Source organism: Palaemon carinicauda, chromosome 14, assembly GCF_036898095.1.
Source record: "Palaemon carinicauda isolate YSFRI2023 chromosome 14, ASM3689809v2, whole genome shotgun sequence".
NCBI classification, from domain to species: Eukaryota; Metazoa; Arthropoda; class Malacostraca; order Decapoda; family Palaemonidae; genus Palaemon; species Palaemon carinicauda.
Window position 1 is genome coordinate 120,027,046 of NC_090738.1, and position 17,743 is coordinate 120,044,788.

General features: G+C 35.2%; 1 protein-coding gene across 1 annotated transcript; it reads left to right on the plus strand.

Moving 5' to 3' along the window:
- The first annotated feature begins 4,770 nt into the window (after positions 1–4,770).
- On the plus strand, positions 4,771–8,169 carry LOC137653294 (actin-2, muscle-specific-like). Its single transcript, XM_068386665.1, has 2 exons — positions 4,771–4,893; positions 6,875–8,169. Exon 2 carries the CDS (start codon positions 6,913–6,915, stop codon positions 8,044–8,046), a length of 1,134 nt encoding a protein of 377 aa, XP_068242766.1. The 5' UTR covers positions 4,771–4,893; positions 6,875–6,912; the 3' UTR covers positions 8,047–8,169.
- Positions 8,170–17,743: the final 9,574 nt, after the last annotated feature.

The window sequence follows — 17,743 nt, forward strand, 5'->3', positions numbered from 1 at the left end:
TAGTTATTGATGGCATTAAGAAAGTGGGTTACTTGATCAGATATAAATCGTTTAGGTCTATTTTTTTTTTTTTTTTTTTTTTTTTTTTTGAGGGGTCTACTTTCGAGAAGCAATTTTATGTTGGAACGAGATATATGTCATAGAAACAAATGTTATCAAGGCTAATACATTTAGCTTAGATGTATAGATTATAATCAACTTATGTTTTTGTGGTGTCAACGACGTGACATTTCGTTTCTTACTTATTTTTCAGGAGAAACCCTTAATACTGAACTACCGGTTCTATGGAAACCTTTAAGATGTACGGAAATTACGAGGGTTTTCTTATGTATCTTGACATATGCATCTTTTTCTCCTAACCCCCTTGGTTATCACAATATTCATATAGTCATTTTTTTTTAGTGAGGCAGATTTGCACCGACTCGCAGGGATGACCTTTAAGCTCGGACATTTTCTTTATAGCTGATTGGTCGGAGGTATTTTAGTCCGAATACTTCCAACCAATCAGCGATCAGGAATCTTTTCCGAGCTAAAAGGGCACCCCTGCGAGTCGGTGCAAATCTGCCTCACTAAAAAAAATGGACTATAGTGAAGAGACAATAAGAAATCACGGTCTAAGTAACAGGTTCCTAGTCGTTAAATTCTATATGATTAATAGTTCTTTTCATTTTACTGTATAGGATATAACCAAAAATCCATACGTAGCTTTTTGTTGAATACACACACAAACACACATGCGCACATACAAACACACACACACACACACACACACACACACATATATATATATATATATATATATATATATATATATATATATATATATTATAATATACAACAAACGCAGCTGTTTCTAGTCCACGGCAGGACAAAGACCTCAGACATGTCTTGGTCATGTCGGGGGTTTGTCCATTTCCGTCACCACGCTCGACGGTGCGGATTGATGATGGTGGGATACTTTTGTCTGATCGTTCACAGCAAACCAACCTAGTATGGTTGCCCCTGACTAGTACAGCTTTCCTGATCATGGATATATATATATATATATATATATATATATATATATATATATATGTGTATATATATATATGTGTGTGTGTGTATATATGTTTGTAGATATATATATGTATATAATAAATATATATATATATATATATATATATATATATATATATATATTTATATATATACTTGTATATATAATTAGAAATAGATGTCTTCATGAAACGTTAGAAACTACTGAGAAGTATCCTTATACTGGGAAAGTTGATTCAATGATATTACTTTATTGATCAACATAGAAAGACATTTACGTCATACTCGTGACTTTCCCGAGAAACGTAAACATCTATGCAATAAGAAAATAGTTTTCCCATTTAAAATTGTTAATTAAAGTATATCATAATGAAAAATAATTTACGGTTGTGTAAAATTTCTATAATGCAGCTGGACAAATATTTCCTCTAGGCAATCAGTTTAAGCAAATGATGATGTACAATTATCTTCATTATATATCTGGAATGAATTGCAGGATTTATTTTAGAAATATGAAGAAATCAATAAAACAGAATCATGCATAATCATAGGTTCCAAACCTTTCAGTCTTAGACAATCTCGTAAGGAAAAATCCTACATGATAGAAACCGTAAGAAAGCGATGAGATTATCATGAAGCTCTTTTTCCAAGAATCTTTCACTGTTGTTTACTCTCCTATGGGTTTTGTCAGTGGTTGGAAGTCCCAGGCTGAGGACTATGAAGATTTTAATGGGAGATAATGAACGGAGAAATATTGATTTAAAAGCTCAAGGTAGAGACGATTGGTGAAATCTAACCGAAGCCCTTTACGTCAATAGGCGTAGGAGATGATGATGATGAATATTTGACATAACATCGCATAAAAACATGTAAAAGGAGGCTTAAAAATATTGGATAGATTTTTAACATCCACATCACTTTCTAAGATGTATATCTTCAAGCTTTTTTTTCCGTATCAGTGGCGATCTCTTCTCCACTCCTTTCCTCTTAAACCTTTCGAGAAATACACCAGCCTCGGTTTAATTGTCGTTACTTTAATGATCCCGCATATTTCACGTTTAATTTCTTTTCCGACTTGCACGTCCTTGTACCTTTACTGAAACCATTGATGACCGGGGTTAACGCATTAGGTTGTATGCCTAATACCACATTTTCTTTGAATATTTGGTTTTGATTTCATATAAATACAACTGGAATTTATATTTTCGAAATACCTTTCTTATAGGGTACTCATTAAATACTGTCCATCTTGATACAATCTTCTTTTGACCATTTTTATGTATGTTTTGAAACTGAAAACAAAACTATTGATTTAATAACAATGTATTTGCCTAACATATGACAATGAAACAATATTTAACAGATTTTGTAGGTTTAAGAACAAAGCCCTCAGAAGAGTATTCGGAATTGAATGGCAGAACAGGATTAGAAATGGAAGTGTAAGAGAGATTATTCGAGCGCCATATGTGTATAAGATCATGATGAGGGGTAGATGGAGGTGGTTTGGGCATGCTCTTCGCATTCCCCAAGAGAGATTAGTTCACCAAACTTCCAATTGGGCTCCATAAGGCAGTAGAAGTCCATAAGGCACTAAAAGAATTGGAAGACCGAGGCCTATGTGGCCGAGGACTATGAAGCTTGAAGTAGACCATGAATGGAGAATTAATTTTTATAAAACTCAAGATAGAGACGACTGGCGAAATCTAACCGAGGCCCTTTGCGTCAATAGGCGTATGAGATGATGATGAACATAAAAATGCTGGTTAACTGTACCCTTCTTAGCCAAGCTTACAGAATTCTTAGCCTCGAATTCAAACCATTAAAAGTAGTTCGGCCTAACTTTTTTTTACCTGGATGTCAGCTATTTACTAACCAAAATTAGTGCTCTTCTCATCGCTCGTAATTCCTTAGTCCCGACAGATATGCAACATCTGCCGGAATTTGGTTAATGATGTTTCTAGTCCCCATTGTCTTTAGATCTTCTATGTTTTGCTTCACTCCAACTTGACTACACGACTCCAGTTACGCTTAAAATATGAGATAAATTTTTCTACGTATATTGTGTTCTAAGGGGCTCAAATTTATACATTTTGAAAGCCATTCTTTAGTAAGGCTAAATTGTTTATATTCTGCACAAATGACAAATATATTTCTCATGAATGAAATAACTGCACCACCTCGTGAAGGTTCTGCCCTTGAAAGCAGGACAGAAAAGTTGATTAGGGATTACAGCGGAGGGACTTCATTCGTTTGTCTTGCGTTGATTAATTTGACGTGAAAATCCTTTTATATGCCATATATATTTAAGTATATGCATATATATATATATATATATATATATATATATATATATATATGTATGTATGTGTGTGTGTGTGTGTGTATTTGTGTGGGGCGTGAGTTTCAACCATACCTTGACATTCCTTGAAATAGTTCCCTTACTAATAAATGTTTTAATAGAAACAAGATGTTTTATTGATTTAAACCATCACAAATCCTGATATGCTTTTGGTTACATTTCTATATTTAATTTGATATGTCTGACAAATATTAATATACTAATATCGTATACCCTGATCCTTGCGTCTGTTGTATTACATAAAAAAAAATGTTTAAAAAACTTGCATTTCTAATACATTATTCAAAGGGTGGTTGGTTTCACTGAATCTTGGTGTCCTGGACAGAGAAAAAAAAAATTATAGTACCTCTTTAGCACAATAATGTCATCGATTTTTCAACACTTGATTATTAATTTTCAAGCTGATCATATAATTAGAAAATAGCTGGGTAGTTCAATAGCTAAACAAGAGAAAATAGAAAGAAGGACGGAAGTATGGGAAGGATGATTACAAATGCATTTCTCTTATTCTGAGTCTTGTCTTGGAGGGAAAATCGTCTGATGTATTGAACAGATTTATGTGTGCTTCGAAACTCCTGATGATTCTTAGATAACATTGTATTAATTATGGTATAATTATTCTCGGTGATATACGTACTCGCCATTAATTGAAGAAACTTCTTTTTCATTAATCATTATTATTATTATTATTATTATTATTATTATTATTATTATTATTATTATTATTATTATTGTTGTTGTTGTTGTTGTTGTTATTATTATTATTATTATTATTATTATTATTATTATTATTATTACTATCTAAGCTATAACCCTTGGAAAAGCAGGAGGCTATAAGCCCAAAGAAATAAATAAACTACATGAGACGTATTGAATAGATAACATCAAATATTTTAAGATCAGTATCAAAGTTAATATAGATCTGTCATATATAAATTATGAAAATAGGCTTATGTCAGCCTGTTCAACATAAACATTCGCTGCAAGTTTGAATTTCTTGATTTCCACCGATTCAACTGCCCTGTTACTTAAGATAACAGTACCTGCCTTCAACGATGCCAGTAACGTCAATGTAATTGGGAAAGGAGAGGTGCCTTCGATTTGGTGAACAAATGATATAGAGGGTGATCCTGTGGAACGCATTCACTTTATTTTCACTCCATTGGTGTTGAATAGTGATAACCTAACTCCTGTTTTGTGTTGCAAAAGCTAGTGCATGAGAATGGATCTGGTTTTGCCAAAAACGTTTTCAAGAGGGCTAGGCTGTCTGAGACTGTCTGGTTCACCACCAAGTCTGCTGAAAAGTAGGCGTAGACCGTGAAAGGCATTTAGCAATAAAAGGAATTTCATACTTCCGTTTCCTCAGATTAGAGTAGGGAAGGAAGGTGGGAAAAATTTTTGGCTTGATGTCAAATATTCCAAGAGGGCCTGGTTTTGAGCCATATATAAAAGACAAGGGCAGGGAGTACACCTTCAGTCGCGTTCAGACGCATCCACAGGTGAGCTCCCCAAGAAAACTTGCGTCCTCCCACGCGCTCAGAGCGGTGTTTCCCCTACTGGCTCCTCAGAAGGAGAAATAACTTGAATTTTTTCGCAGCTTCTCTCTCGGTCCTCCATTTATGGGACTATTTTTTCCCGAGTGTGTGTCACGTGTGTTCAAAGAGAACTAGTTGATATCAAGTCGAACCACAAACTATATTGTTCTGTGTTTTTATGCACTATATTAATTCAAGATATTTTGTATTTTTGGTGAATCTTTTTTACAATTGACTGATGTCAATATCGTAGAATTCGTTTTAAGCTTCAAATCTAAATAAAATTGTCTTTTGTTGTAAATCTACCGATTCCTTATCGAAGTTGACTGAAATTTTGTTTAGTTAAAAGAGCATTCATTCTATTTAATGGAAATCTTAATGGAGAGTTCTTAAACAGAAACGGTGACGATTTTCATCTAATGATCAAACGTTAACAAATACTTATTATCAAAACAAACAGTACAACCGGAAATTATTAGAATATTGTGCACATTTATCACTTTTGATTATACAGTAACTACCAATTATCATTTATTTAAGCCAATGAAATCATAATACGTAAATCAAATGACTGGCTGTCGGTTAAATATTTACTTAAATCGTAACTAATGTTTTACACTAATTTAATGAATGACCTTTCTATGGATGTTAAAATGAGTTGCAATTACGGTTTACTTACGCTTTTTAAAACTAAATTCCAATGACGAAACGACAGAGATATTTGTGTATATCGTTTTTAGTCATTGTTTGCATTTTTGAAATCATGATCATAGTAAGAAATTTAAGGAGATTATTGTTAATATTTGTATTTGAAATGCAAAACTTGATTCAGAACAGCATGGTTCATATTCTAGGGACTTTTTTATTCGTATGATTTTTAAGGTGGAAAGTAGCATTTTTGTAATATAAAATTGCTTAATTTCTTGGCCATACTGCTTATTCACCAAGTCTTTCATGTATTTTTTTTTTTATTTGGATGTTAAATAACTATTGATTTAATTGGCTTTTTCCTTAAAATATGTGTTGATTTAATTATGAATGCTGGTATCCAAAAATGAAAATTTTAACAGTAAAAGAACTTATTGTTTTCTTACTATAATTATCCTCTAGTGTTCCACTTAATTCAGTCTAAAGTGGAACAATAGAGGATGTTTATAATAAGAGAACAATAAGTTGTTTTACTGTTAAAATTTTTTTTTGGGGGGGATACCAGCAATTATAATAAAATTAACACATATTTTCAGGAAAAAGCCAATTAAATCAACGGTTATTTAACACCCATCGGTTATTTAAGACCCAGACCTACATGGCTGAGGACTATGAAGCATGAAGTAGGAAATGAGGAATTCAGAAGTATTGATTTAAAATCTCAAGATAGAGACGACTGGCGAAATCTAACTGAGGCCCTTGGCGTCAATAGGCGAGGAAGGAGATGAGGATGATGAGTGCTCCACTATCAGTATTATATTTAATGTTAATATGGATCCCGAAGTTGCCTATGATAGGCAAAAAATACTCTCCCTCAAATTCCAATAAATATCATAAGCCTGATATAATCTATCAAAGATTAAATTATCTTGAATTCCACTCTTGTTAAGATTATTAATATATAATTTGAGATTAGTTTAGCATTTTGGTCGCATCAAAAGTTCTAATCCAAAGGTTTTACAGCTATGAATAAGTTTGTTTTTTCAAGTAATATCAAGAGCTATTTCAAAATTGATATTATCATTTTTCAAACTGGAGCATTACCCTTTCATACATGCATTTAGTTTTTAGAAGATATGAATTTTTATGGTGATTCATTCATTAAAGAAATTGTTTCAATGATAAGCTTGTTGAAAAGGAGAGCCAAAACTTCAATTGCATTCACCCTTGGCAGTTTTAAAGTGATTTTTGAAAGCAAACTTTGGTAGCAATTTCATTCACGTCTTTCCTCTTTTAGGTAGTCTTCTGACAGAAACTATACTATAACCCTACGCAATGTGTGACGACGACGAAGCAGCGACCCTCATTTGCGACAATGGCTCCGGTCTTGTCAAGGCTGGCTTCGCCGGTGATGACGCTCCCCGAGCTGTCTTCCCCTCCATCGTTGGCCGTGCCCGTCACCAGGGTGTGATGGTCGGTATGGGTCAGAAGGACGCTTATATTGGTGATGAAGCCCAGAGCAAGCGTGGTATCCTCACCCTCAAGTACCCCATCGAACATGGTATCATCACCAACTGGGACGACATGGAGAAGGTCTGGTACCACACCTTCTACAATGAGCTCCGTGTTGCCCCTGAGGAGTGCCCCACCATGCTCACTGAGGCTCCCCTCAACCCCAAGGCTAACCGTGAGAAGATGACTCAAATCATGTTTGAGGCCTTCAGCATGCCTGCCATGTACGTCTGCATCCAGGCTGTCCTCTCCCTCTATGCCTCTGGTCGTACCACTGGTGAAGTTTGCGACTCTGGTGATGGTGTCTCCCACATGGTTCCAGTCTATGAAGGTTTCGCTCTTCCCCACGCCATCCTCCGTCTGGACTTGGCTGGTCGTGACATCACCAACTACCTTGGCAAGATCATGACTGAGAAGGGCTACTCCTTCACCACTACTGCTGAGCGTGAAATCGTCCGTGACATCAAGGAGAAGCTTTGCTACATCGCCCTGGACTTCGAGAGCGAGATGAACACAGCTGCAGCTTCTTCCTCCATTGACAAGTCCTATGAACTCCCTGACGGTCAGGTCATTACCATTGGCAATGAGCGTTTCCGTGCTCCCGAGTCCCTGTTCCAGCCTTCCTTCCTTGGTATGGAATCTGCTGGTGTTCACGAGATTGTCCACAACTCCATCATGAGGTGTGACATTGACATCAGGAAGGACTTGTTGGCCAACATTGTCATGTCTGGTGGTACCACCATGTACGCTGGTATTGCTGACAGGATGCAGAAGGAAATCACTTCTCTTGCTCCATCCACCATCAAGGTCAAGATCATCGCTCCCCCTGAGAGAAAATACTCTGTCTGGATCGGTGGTTCCATCCTTGGTTCTTTGTCCACCTTCCAGAACTTGTGGGTCACCAAGGAGGAATACGACGAATCCGGCCCAGGCATCGTTCACCGCAAGTGCTTCTAGACTACTACTTGATCCCGTATATTATACTTATATTTTTACAAAACAAGAATATCATGTCCCAAACTCAGTTGTATTTTTTCATTTTCATGTATTCACAATACATTATAAATGACATTACTAAAACAGGATTTTGTTTTGAAAATTAAATCCTTTGTTTGTGTAAACCTTTAGTTTTGCTTACCCTGATTACTTTAGAAATTTATATATATATATATATATATATATATATATATATATATATACACTATTTCTCTCAATTATTAATCCGTAGATAGCTTTTAGTATCGAGTTCACTCTGCCTAGGTAAAACAGACCCAAGGGGAAATCATTTAAATGATGAGTCGGATTCAACTCATTTCTTCATATATCCCTATGGTTTTAATAGTCAAATGTCAGCTTGGTTTTGTACTCGGTGGCAAAGGTTTGAATCCTGGCCCGTATAAAAGTACTTATCGTATAATTTCTCCTATGGCCTCTATTCCTAAGGCAGAGTGATTTCGATATTGAAAGCTAAGTTGTGGTTTAATAGTTGAAAAAGAATTTAAAGTCTCGTGTTTTAGTGACACAACTATCATAAACAGCTACGTGTTACAAACTTGTTTAATTATTCGAAAATAATTTTCAGCTAAATTGAATTAATTGCAGATGTAATTAAGTCATCAAAATCTTTTGGAATTAACTTAATTAGACTGATGCTCTAATTTTGATAAACATTTTTTCTTTTACACTGTGACGACCCAACAGTAGGTAGGATGTGACTCAAAGGCGAGGTGAAAGCTACTGAGTAACTTTGTTACGACACATCGAGTATGTATACACACAAGGTCCCGGTAAGAAGGTCACAAAATACAGACATGCTAATTCTTGTCAAACCGGCAACCGGTGCTGTTAACAGTTAACAATTTAATATGCAGACATGTTAAAGCAAGATATAAAGGATACTATATACAAAAAGAGAAATGTCGTTACTATGTACGTTTGTGTGATACACGGGTGGTACAACACGGATTGTGTTTTGGATAGTGACTAGAACGATCATGAGAGGAAGGATCATAAAGTTATTTTTCTTTCATTATAAATAGTCACTCTTGTCTCGTTGTTCAATTAATGAATGATATAGCAGCTGTTAATAAACATAACACTAATTAGAATGAGGGTTAAGAACGAAAACAGAACTAGAATCTCATTGGCTTACGGCTCTATTCACTTTAATGTAACTGTATGTTACCCCCAAAAACATTTTTGTTATTAATTTAAGAGTGAGTGATTTTTTTATCTTAATTTCTTAATTCAGAAATCATAAACTCAACCCACATTGAATTCGAAATAGAATAAGCTTCTGTTATAAGGCATCTGTGTGGTTTGAAGTGTACAGTTAATTCAATGTTTGTTGCATAACTTTATATATACTATGTGATTACTTCATCTTTCTTACCCGATATGATTCTTTTCTCTTATGTTTTTAGTTTTGTTTATCATCATCATCATCATCATTATTATTATTATTATCATTATTATTATTATTTGTTATTTTGGGAATTTAGCAGGTTCTACCCAGTCTCATCAGGGAGAGTAACTGATCAATTAGTGTACGCTTGGTTGGTCCAGGTCTTTGCCCAAGGGTGCTAAATAGAAGAAGAGGTCTCGCGTTTACCTTTTACCATCTCTTTGAAAAAAAAAAAAAAAAAAAAAAAAAAAAAAAAAAAAAAAACCTTGGCTGCAAATAACTTTCAAGTTTCAATATCATTAACAAATTTCCTCTAAGATTTTGGTATTAGATGGCTATACAACATTGTCAGTTTCTTGCGGTGTGTTTGATTTGAAAAGACGCTCGTCTTGGCATTGTCTTAATTAAGGTGGAATTTTTTTTTTTTTTTAGAATTTTCTTCAATGATTTTTTCGTCAGCCTGTTGCTCCTAAAAATTCAAGGAGAGCAAGAGTTATCAAAAGTGACCGAATGATGGGACTATCGCTTAGGTGTCTATCCTAGGCTCCTAGCCTGCTACAATTAAAGTCCCTAGAGAAAACAGATTGGCGGTAATCCCCTGACTTAACCCTCCTTACTTGTTCTTCACCTGCGGGATTTGGCTCTCATTTTTTTTCTCCTCGGGGTGTGGCATTGTCTTGTTTTTAGTATCATTCAGTTTATTTTCTCTGCCTCTTTTTTTTTTGAGAAAATAGTTACGTAGAAGTATTCTGCAGTTGGTTTAAAGTAATTTGTTGTCTCCACTGCAGGATATAATTTTATCAAATATAGTGATATCAAAATGTTAGCAAGCATTTTGCATAGATGAATGTGTAGTCACCAAAAAATACTAAGTGGTTTATGACTTCTAACTCAGGTGAGCAAAACTCCTTGAATTATCAACTTTATGTCACATATTCTTAAAAAAGGAAATTTGCTTATACATGGTTAATTGATTAATGATCTAATATTTTTTACTATGTAAAATGATATTGGTTAAATTAAGCTCAAATACTTACTGAATCCATTAAAAATGAAACCATTCAATGTATCTCAGCCGGAAACCATGAAAAGGGTTACGTTTAAAAAAAATGGATGGAGGTGACAAAGTCTTCCAAAGAGAAATTATTATCAGGGTACTAGCATATGTCATACTGCTGATGAGAAGACAGACTCATTTAAATTACCATTTTCAATAGTGGCATAAGAACTTTTTTCTCTACGAGAATTAGCCGAGGTTTACAGTAAGAACTGTGTCGTTAACGAAACATGGTACCCTATGAATAATTCTACCACTCGAAAGTACTGTATGTCAAAAAAAAAAAAAAAAAATCCATCTGAGGAAATTGAATCTATCATGTAGTACTTGTAACATCACCATTATCATCATCATTATCATGAGCTGTAATTAGTCCACTGCAGGACAATGGCCTCAGACATGCCCTTCCACTAGCGTCTGATAATGGTCTTTCTGTGCCATTGTATACCCGCACATTTTCTTAGTTCGTCAATCCATCATCTTCTATTCCTTGCCCTTTTTCTTTTGCAGTCTCTAGGGACCCATTCTCTTTTTGTTAATGTCCATCTATTATCTGTCATTCTCTTTATAATTTGTCCTGCCCATGGTCAGTTCCTTTTCTTACTATAAGAGTAATAAACCATCAAAGCCTCATAATTATTTCATTATAAAGAAACATATTCAATACATAATAAAAAAATTTTATGAATTTGAATTTTATTTGCACAGCAAAGATCTGGCAGTAATTTCAACCTTCTGTGTTAGAATATCCTCTACTTTATTTTGCTTCGTATCCACGTCGCTCAATTCAGATCAACAGTTCATCAGTTCAGGCAAGACTAAACGAGATTCAGAACATTCCATAGATGCTGAGGGAAAGATGCTGGAGAACATTTTAAACTGAGAATCTTAACTGTATGGGAAACAAATGTAGAAGAGTACGCCTACACTCATTTTTTAATGAGGCGCATTTGCACCGACTCGCAGCGGTGCCCTTTTAGCTCGTAAAAAGTTTCCTGCTTCCTGATTGGTTAGAATTAACTTGTCCAACCAATCAGCAATCAGGAAACGTCTCCGAGCTAAAAGGGCACCCCTGCGAGTCGGTGCAAATCTGCCTCACTAAAAAGTATTGACTATAGTTGATCTCACTGATGAAAACCAAACAAAAAGGGAGGTGTAAAACATAAGCAAATAGAGCATCACAATATATGGGAGGAGTATTATTGTCAGTAGCAGTGTTTTAAAGCTATTATTTACTAAGGTAACTGTTCATATAGAAACTCATTTTAATCATAAATCTTTTTAATATGCTGCAATTAGGTAACCAGCTAATAACATTAAGAAGGCTCTACTAATGCCATTCTTAACCCTTTCTTCCTTGTATTAGAAAGGAGTGAAATTTCCATAGAAATGAAAAAGTTTAAATCATTTGATAATATCTGATTAATTATTGAAAGAATAGTTAGTTCATTAACATATTTTTCTTCCACTAAGACATAAAATAAATAATCATTGGCAATTAATCCATGTAGGCCTACACACCTAAAGCAAAACATAAATGCATTATATATGTATATATATATATATATATATATATATATATATATATATATATATATATATATATACTGTATATATATATATACATATATATATATATATATATATATATATATATATATTTATATATATATATGTGTGTGTGTATGTGTGTGTGTATTCGTGCGTGCGTGGGTATGCTTAAAGGAACAATTGTTAAAAATACACCAGCTGGGTGCGGTGCATTTTCAGCCGTATGTAAATTGTTTAATAAGAGAAAATACTGGAAGCAAAAATAGATTGTGTTATGGTATGGTAATATGTGATAATTCCAGAAATTATTTATTCTTCAGCATTATCATACTACAGCTTTTTAACAAAGCAACCAGTCCCCTGTTTAGATAAACAACCATAAACAAATAATTCAATTCATAGTTTAGTATGTAATGACGTTGACTTTTTTATTATTGTTGTTGCAAGTATTTCACTGAGTTTTCTTCTTTCGACGTTGTGCAATGCAATACGATAATATCAAAATTATTACTTTACTTTACTTTGATGGCTGCTTTTCCGGTCCCATACAGCAGGGGAACCCCACTCTCTACAGGACCTCCACTGTCGCTTTACCTTGTTCGTTCACAGTATTTATCTTTTCAAGTCACATATTGTTCATTTACTGTTAAATTGTCACTGTCAGAAGACTCATGAAATAAGAAAGTCTTCAGTTTCCTCTCGAAAGCCTTAATGTCTTCAATCAATCGAATGTTTCGTGGGGGCTTATTATATAGTCTCGGGGCCGCATATTTAAAGGCTCTGGAGCCCAAAGTGGACATAAATCTAGGTTCCAACAGTTTGAAGCCAGCTGTAACTATTCTCGTGTTAATTAAAACATCTATTGCTCTGGTTTGCCGCTGACAAAGGCATAAGAGCAAGTGAGGTGGATGAAAAAACCTGGAATGGTGCCATAAGGTCAGCAGCTCCCAGGTAAGTTTAAGTTGGCATTTAGTGGCCATCAGTGGCCGCTCTTAAGCGACCGAATCGGACCGATTTGCGGAAAGATAAGAATCCCGTTTAAGAATAACTCTGAACGATCTTAATCGAGTACTCTCTCTCTCTCTCTCTCTCTCTCTCTCTCTCTCTCTCTCTCTCTCTCTCTCTCTCTCTCTCTCTCTCTCTCTCTCTCTCTCTCATATGAAAACATTGTTTTATTGAAGCCCTTTTCTCCTGCTTAATGGTTGATTATGTTTATTGTTGAAACTGCCGTTACAATAAATAAGAAAACAGAATTTTGGTAAAGCCTTTTTCTCTTGTTTAATGTTTTCGTTAATAATTATGGATTGATTTGATTGTAGAAACTGCAGTTACATGAACTACGGATCTCTATGCCAGAAATAGGTTATTTTCCCTAAATTCATTTGCGTTAAATGACGCAGGTGCTAGCGGGCATTATTTTAACTAATAGACTTCAGTTCGGGATCTTCCAAACCGCCCCTCATACAGTAAAGAGAAAAAGAATTACAAAATGTACTGATCAAATGTCTCTGACCGGATAATGATGGACAGAACAGAGATTCACTTAGTTACTTGGCATGCAGCGCGATATTGACTAATTGATAGTTTTGCATATATCTGAATATTCTGTTCTCTTGAAGTATAGCTGTGTAAGGTCGTCAGGAGCGCAAGACGTGAGAGGTAGCAAGCAATTGGCCCTTAAGATTTTATTAGGATTAGGTATATTATCTGAGTAAAAGTCATAAGTGTGTGTAGTTAACATAGGTCATGATGTATTCGTTCATGGAGACAGTTTACCTTCTCAGTATTAATAATGGAACGGGACGTCGTAATATCAGTTACGGTTAGCAATTTTGTTGTTACCTAGAATACATTCATACAGGACAAGTAAAAACGCCGTGAACTGGCCAAGGAAACTTCAGAAGAATGGAACACACATATAAATATGGGGAAAAGAGAGACAGGCAGGCATACAGGATCAAATTATCATTCGAACTATTAAAGTATAATATCAATGATTATATAATTGAATTACCTTACAGGAATATCTAGTTTAAGCAAACAGTAATAGATCAGTTGAGATACAGAAGCTTCGTTTTATATCTAAACAATATAAATTTGATGAATGTATGGCACTATTACTCCTTGAGCATCTTAGTGTACGTCAGATCTGGCAATTCTAGATATAAACAATATTTGGAGGCTGCCTGCTCGAGATTCGACTGGTTTTCAACTATAGTTTGCACCATGCACTTCCATAACGAGGGAGTGTGACTGTCTTAAAGGTTTAAAGGTCGCTCATGAATGGCAGAGGCAAGGGACAGTGACATTGCCTTAGCAATCAGGACAATGCCCTAGAGACTGACCATATATTATATGATCAGCGCCCAAGCCTCCTCTTCACCAAAGCTAGGACCCGGGAGGGCCAGGCAGTGGCTTCTGATGACTCAGCAGATAGACCTATAGGATCCCCCAAACCCCCCCCCCCCAACCTTAGTTCACAAGGATGGTAAGGTTGCAGACGCTAAAGGCACTAAAGAGTGTGAGCGGGACTCGAACTCACAACTGGCAAACACCAGGCAGAGACGTTACCAATCAGGCCACAGCAACCCATGTTCTGTGGTTAAACTTGGTTTTTTTAAGGTTTCTCGTCCTCTCAGAAGAGGCGCGTATGAATACACGACTCTCTTGCCTTTCTTAGTTGGGCTTTACTGCAATGTGAGGAGATCAAATAAAAGACTTATTAAAATGACCGGGCTTAGTAAGGCTATTCATATCTAGAAACAGCGATGATTATCATTCTTTTAAACGGAACTCACCCATCTCACGTCCTCAACCTCCTGAAAATTGACCTATCGAGCAGTGCAACTTATTTTAAAATCATGTTGGGAAAACATGGTTAAAAGCCTGATATGATTCAACTTCCAAATTATGAAATGTACCCTGTTGTGTTTTAATCCACGCAAAATATTTGTCAAGTCCGTCAAGCTTGGCTACTTGAACATTAAAATCATCTTGAAAAGTCCTTATCATTTCACCATATCTTAGTTTCCTCTTAACGTTGTACTGCATTGCATATATCTGTGGTAAACATTAAATCTGAATACGTATGGGTGAAACAAAACCGTAACAAAGACCAAAGTGGTCTTGAAAGTTGTAATATCTCTATCTCTCTCTCTCTCTCTCTCTCTCTCTCTCTCTCTCTCTCTCTCTCTCTATTGTGTCGAAATGGTCAGCCTACGAGAATAGTCACAGCCAACCAAGTTGTCATTTCCGTTTTAGGATATTTGCGGTTGGTTTGGGCTCACGAACGTCGCTGTAGCGAGTCACAAATGGAAGTGAAGTTCGTGGGAGACACACCCAAATGTAAAACCAAATCTCACCGAGTTGTTTCTTCCTGCAACTCTCTCATTTGTCAATCAGAGGTCCATTTGAATAAAAATTAATTAAAACTTTACATTTATGTGGATGCCGTTCAATTTTTTATGCCCATCAGAAACCCATTTGACTACGGAAAATTCAAATTTTATAGTTGATGTATGCCATTCAAGTATTTGATTGTTTTTTTTTTTTATCTATTTATATTTTTCTTCCCCTTTTGAGTGGACCAGATGGAGATGTGTTCAAAAGCTTATTCACAGCGCAGAGGTTCTCCACCTATTACCTCTCCACTAAATACAGCTGCCTTTAGTTACTGTCGTACTCATAGCAAGGACTCTCATATTTCTATCGATTTATCAGTGCATAACTGAGGATTAATATGAGAATATTAGAGCAAAGTCTTTTGTGGAATACATGAATAATACTGTATCCTTGTAATATACGTGTAGCAGATTTCGTTATTATGGTCGCCCCCGAACCCAATTATGAATCCTTTTGAGGGGTGATTCTCAGAAAGGGTTAATATAATCTGATCCAAATTAAATTATACCAGTAGCTAGATTATAAAACATCGAGTGGGAAATGTATGTGCATCCTATTGTTGTTGATCTTATTCAAAATTCAGGCAGGGGAGTACTCTTGCATGACCTCTTTCCGCTAGGCAGATCATGTGCATCCAATACAAAAATTAGACATCTACAGTTGAAGTTGCTGCGTTGGACTTAGTTTTCCATAGAAATATTTCTAAATTACTAATTCACTAAATTACTAATGACATCAAGAAATATAATAGTTTCCATCCATGAGTTGGAAAAATGCAAGATTTCCTATGGGTGAAAATCAGATTGTGTTCTGATAGTTTTTTTTTTTTTCTTTTTTTTTGGGGGGGGGGTGGGGGGGAACGTGTTAGTTAACGAAACAAAAGCTGCAAACCAAACAGCAAAAGGTGATGTTTTGCGAATTATTTCCTTCAGATTTAAGGTGCCCTATCGTACCCTTTATTCTTCAGAGGTGGCAAGCAACTATCGGAAATAAGCCAAACTAATCATTGGCTATCCTGGTTGGGGATCAACTGGAAATCAGTATTTTTTGATAAAATGTAGGACGATATTTTTCCTTTAATGTTAATATATTTCGATTGTGTTAGCGTTCTTATTTTTTCACCTATTGTTTTCATGAAGTTTTATATTTTTTGATCTAATTATTCACTGTATTTATGAATGCCGTAAAGAAAAACTCACTCGACTGTACTTTTTGTTAAACTTTTTATCAGCTCAAATCGAATTAAACAGTCCCATATTAAGCCTTGAAAGTTATATCACAAAGTTTCTAACATGTGCGAGAAAACCTTGTAACCTAACTCGCTTAAAAATCTCCCAAAAGTTTTGATCCACGTAAGCAACAGTCTTCACAAAAGAAAAAAAAAAGGAAAAATACAATTTGTTGTATACCTCCATAAGCAAGAAGCTCAAACGATTTTTTAATTAATTTCACCTAAAATTTATCTAGTTAGATTGCATCACGAAATTATGAACAATGAATATAGATTTTTTCCATTAGCGAAAATAATTATCATTTTCTCACTTATTCGAGAACTTTAATGGTTCCCTCTCAGATATTTCCTTGTTTACATTCCAGACATTTTCATTCGTCGTTTTTGCTACTTGATAGTTTGGAAATTGTTCTTTAAATATTACAATGAATTATACTTCTACTTTTCCTGCTTTGTCAGTAATGCGCACATTGAAATAAACACTGCATGTGTAATATATACCATATCATTTTCATTCACTGTGATTTTCTACTCAGGTTTTTGCATTCATTAACTTCTTCATTATCGTGTTAATTCTTGGCTTGTCTGTTATTTTCATTTTTCTTAAAAGAGTTCATTCTCTGTTTGCCTCTTTCCTTATCGATTTTCTTCCCTATTTTATTTTAATGTAATGTCTTATTCATACTGTTTATATTATAAACCATACTCACGCACTGCAATTACCCCAAGAGTGAAACCCTTTAAAAACAAACACCGAACAATAAGCGTCGCTTAATGCAGTCGTAAAAACAGATGTGCGAGCGTTCCAACGATTCTTCGCGGAGCCAAATGATAGGTTTTCTCTCGCGAAATCAAAGCGTAGATGAGGATAGCACATCACGAGATTATCCATCTTGTCGTAAATGAGAATTGTATATCTGCTTCTTCTGGTTTTAGGAATTTGATTTGATTACTTCAGAGGCCAGTCAATGGTTTACTCAGCTCTGGGTGGATTAGGTCTCTAATGCTC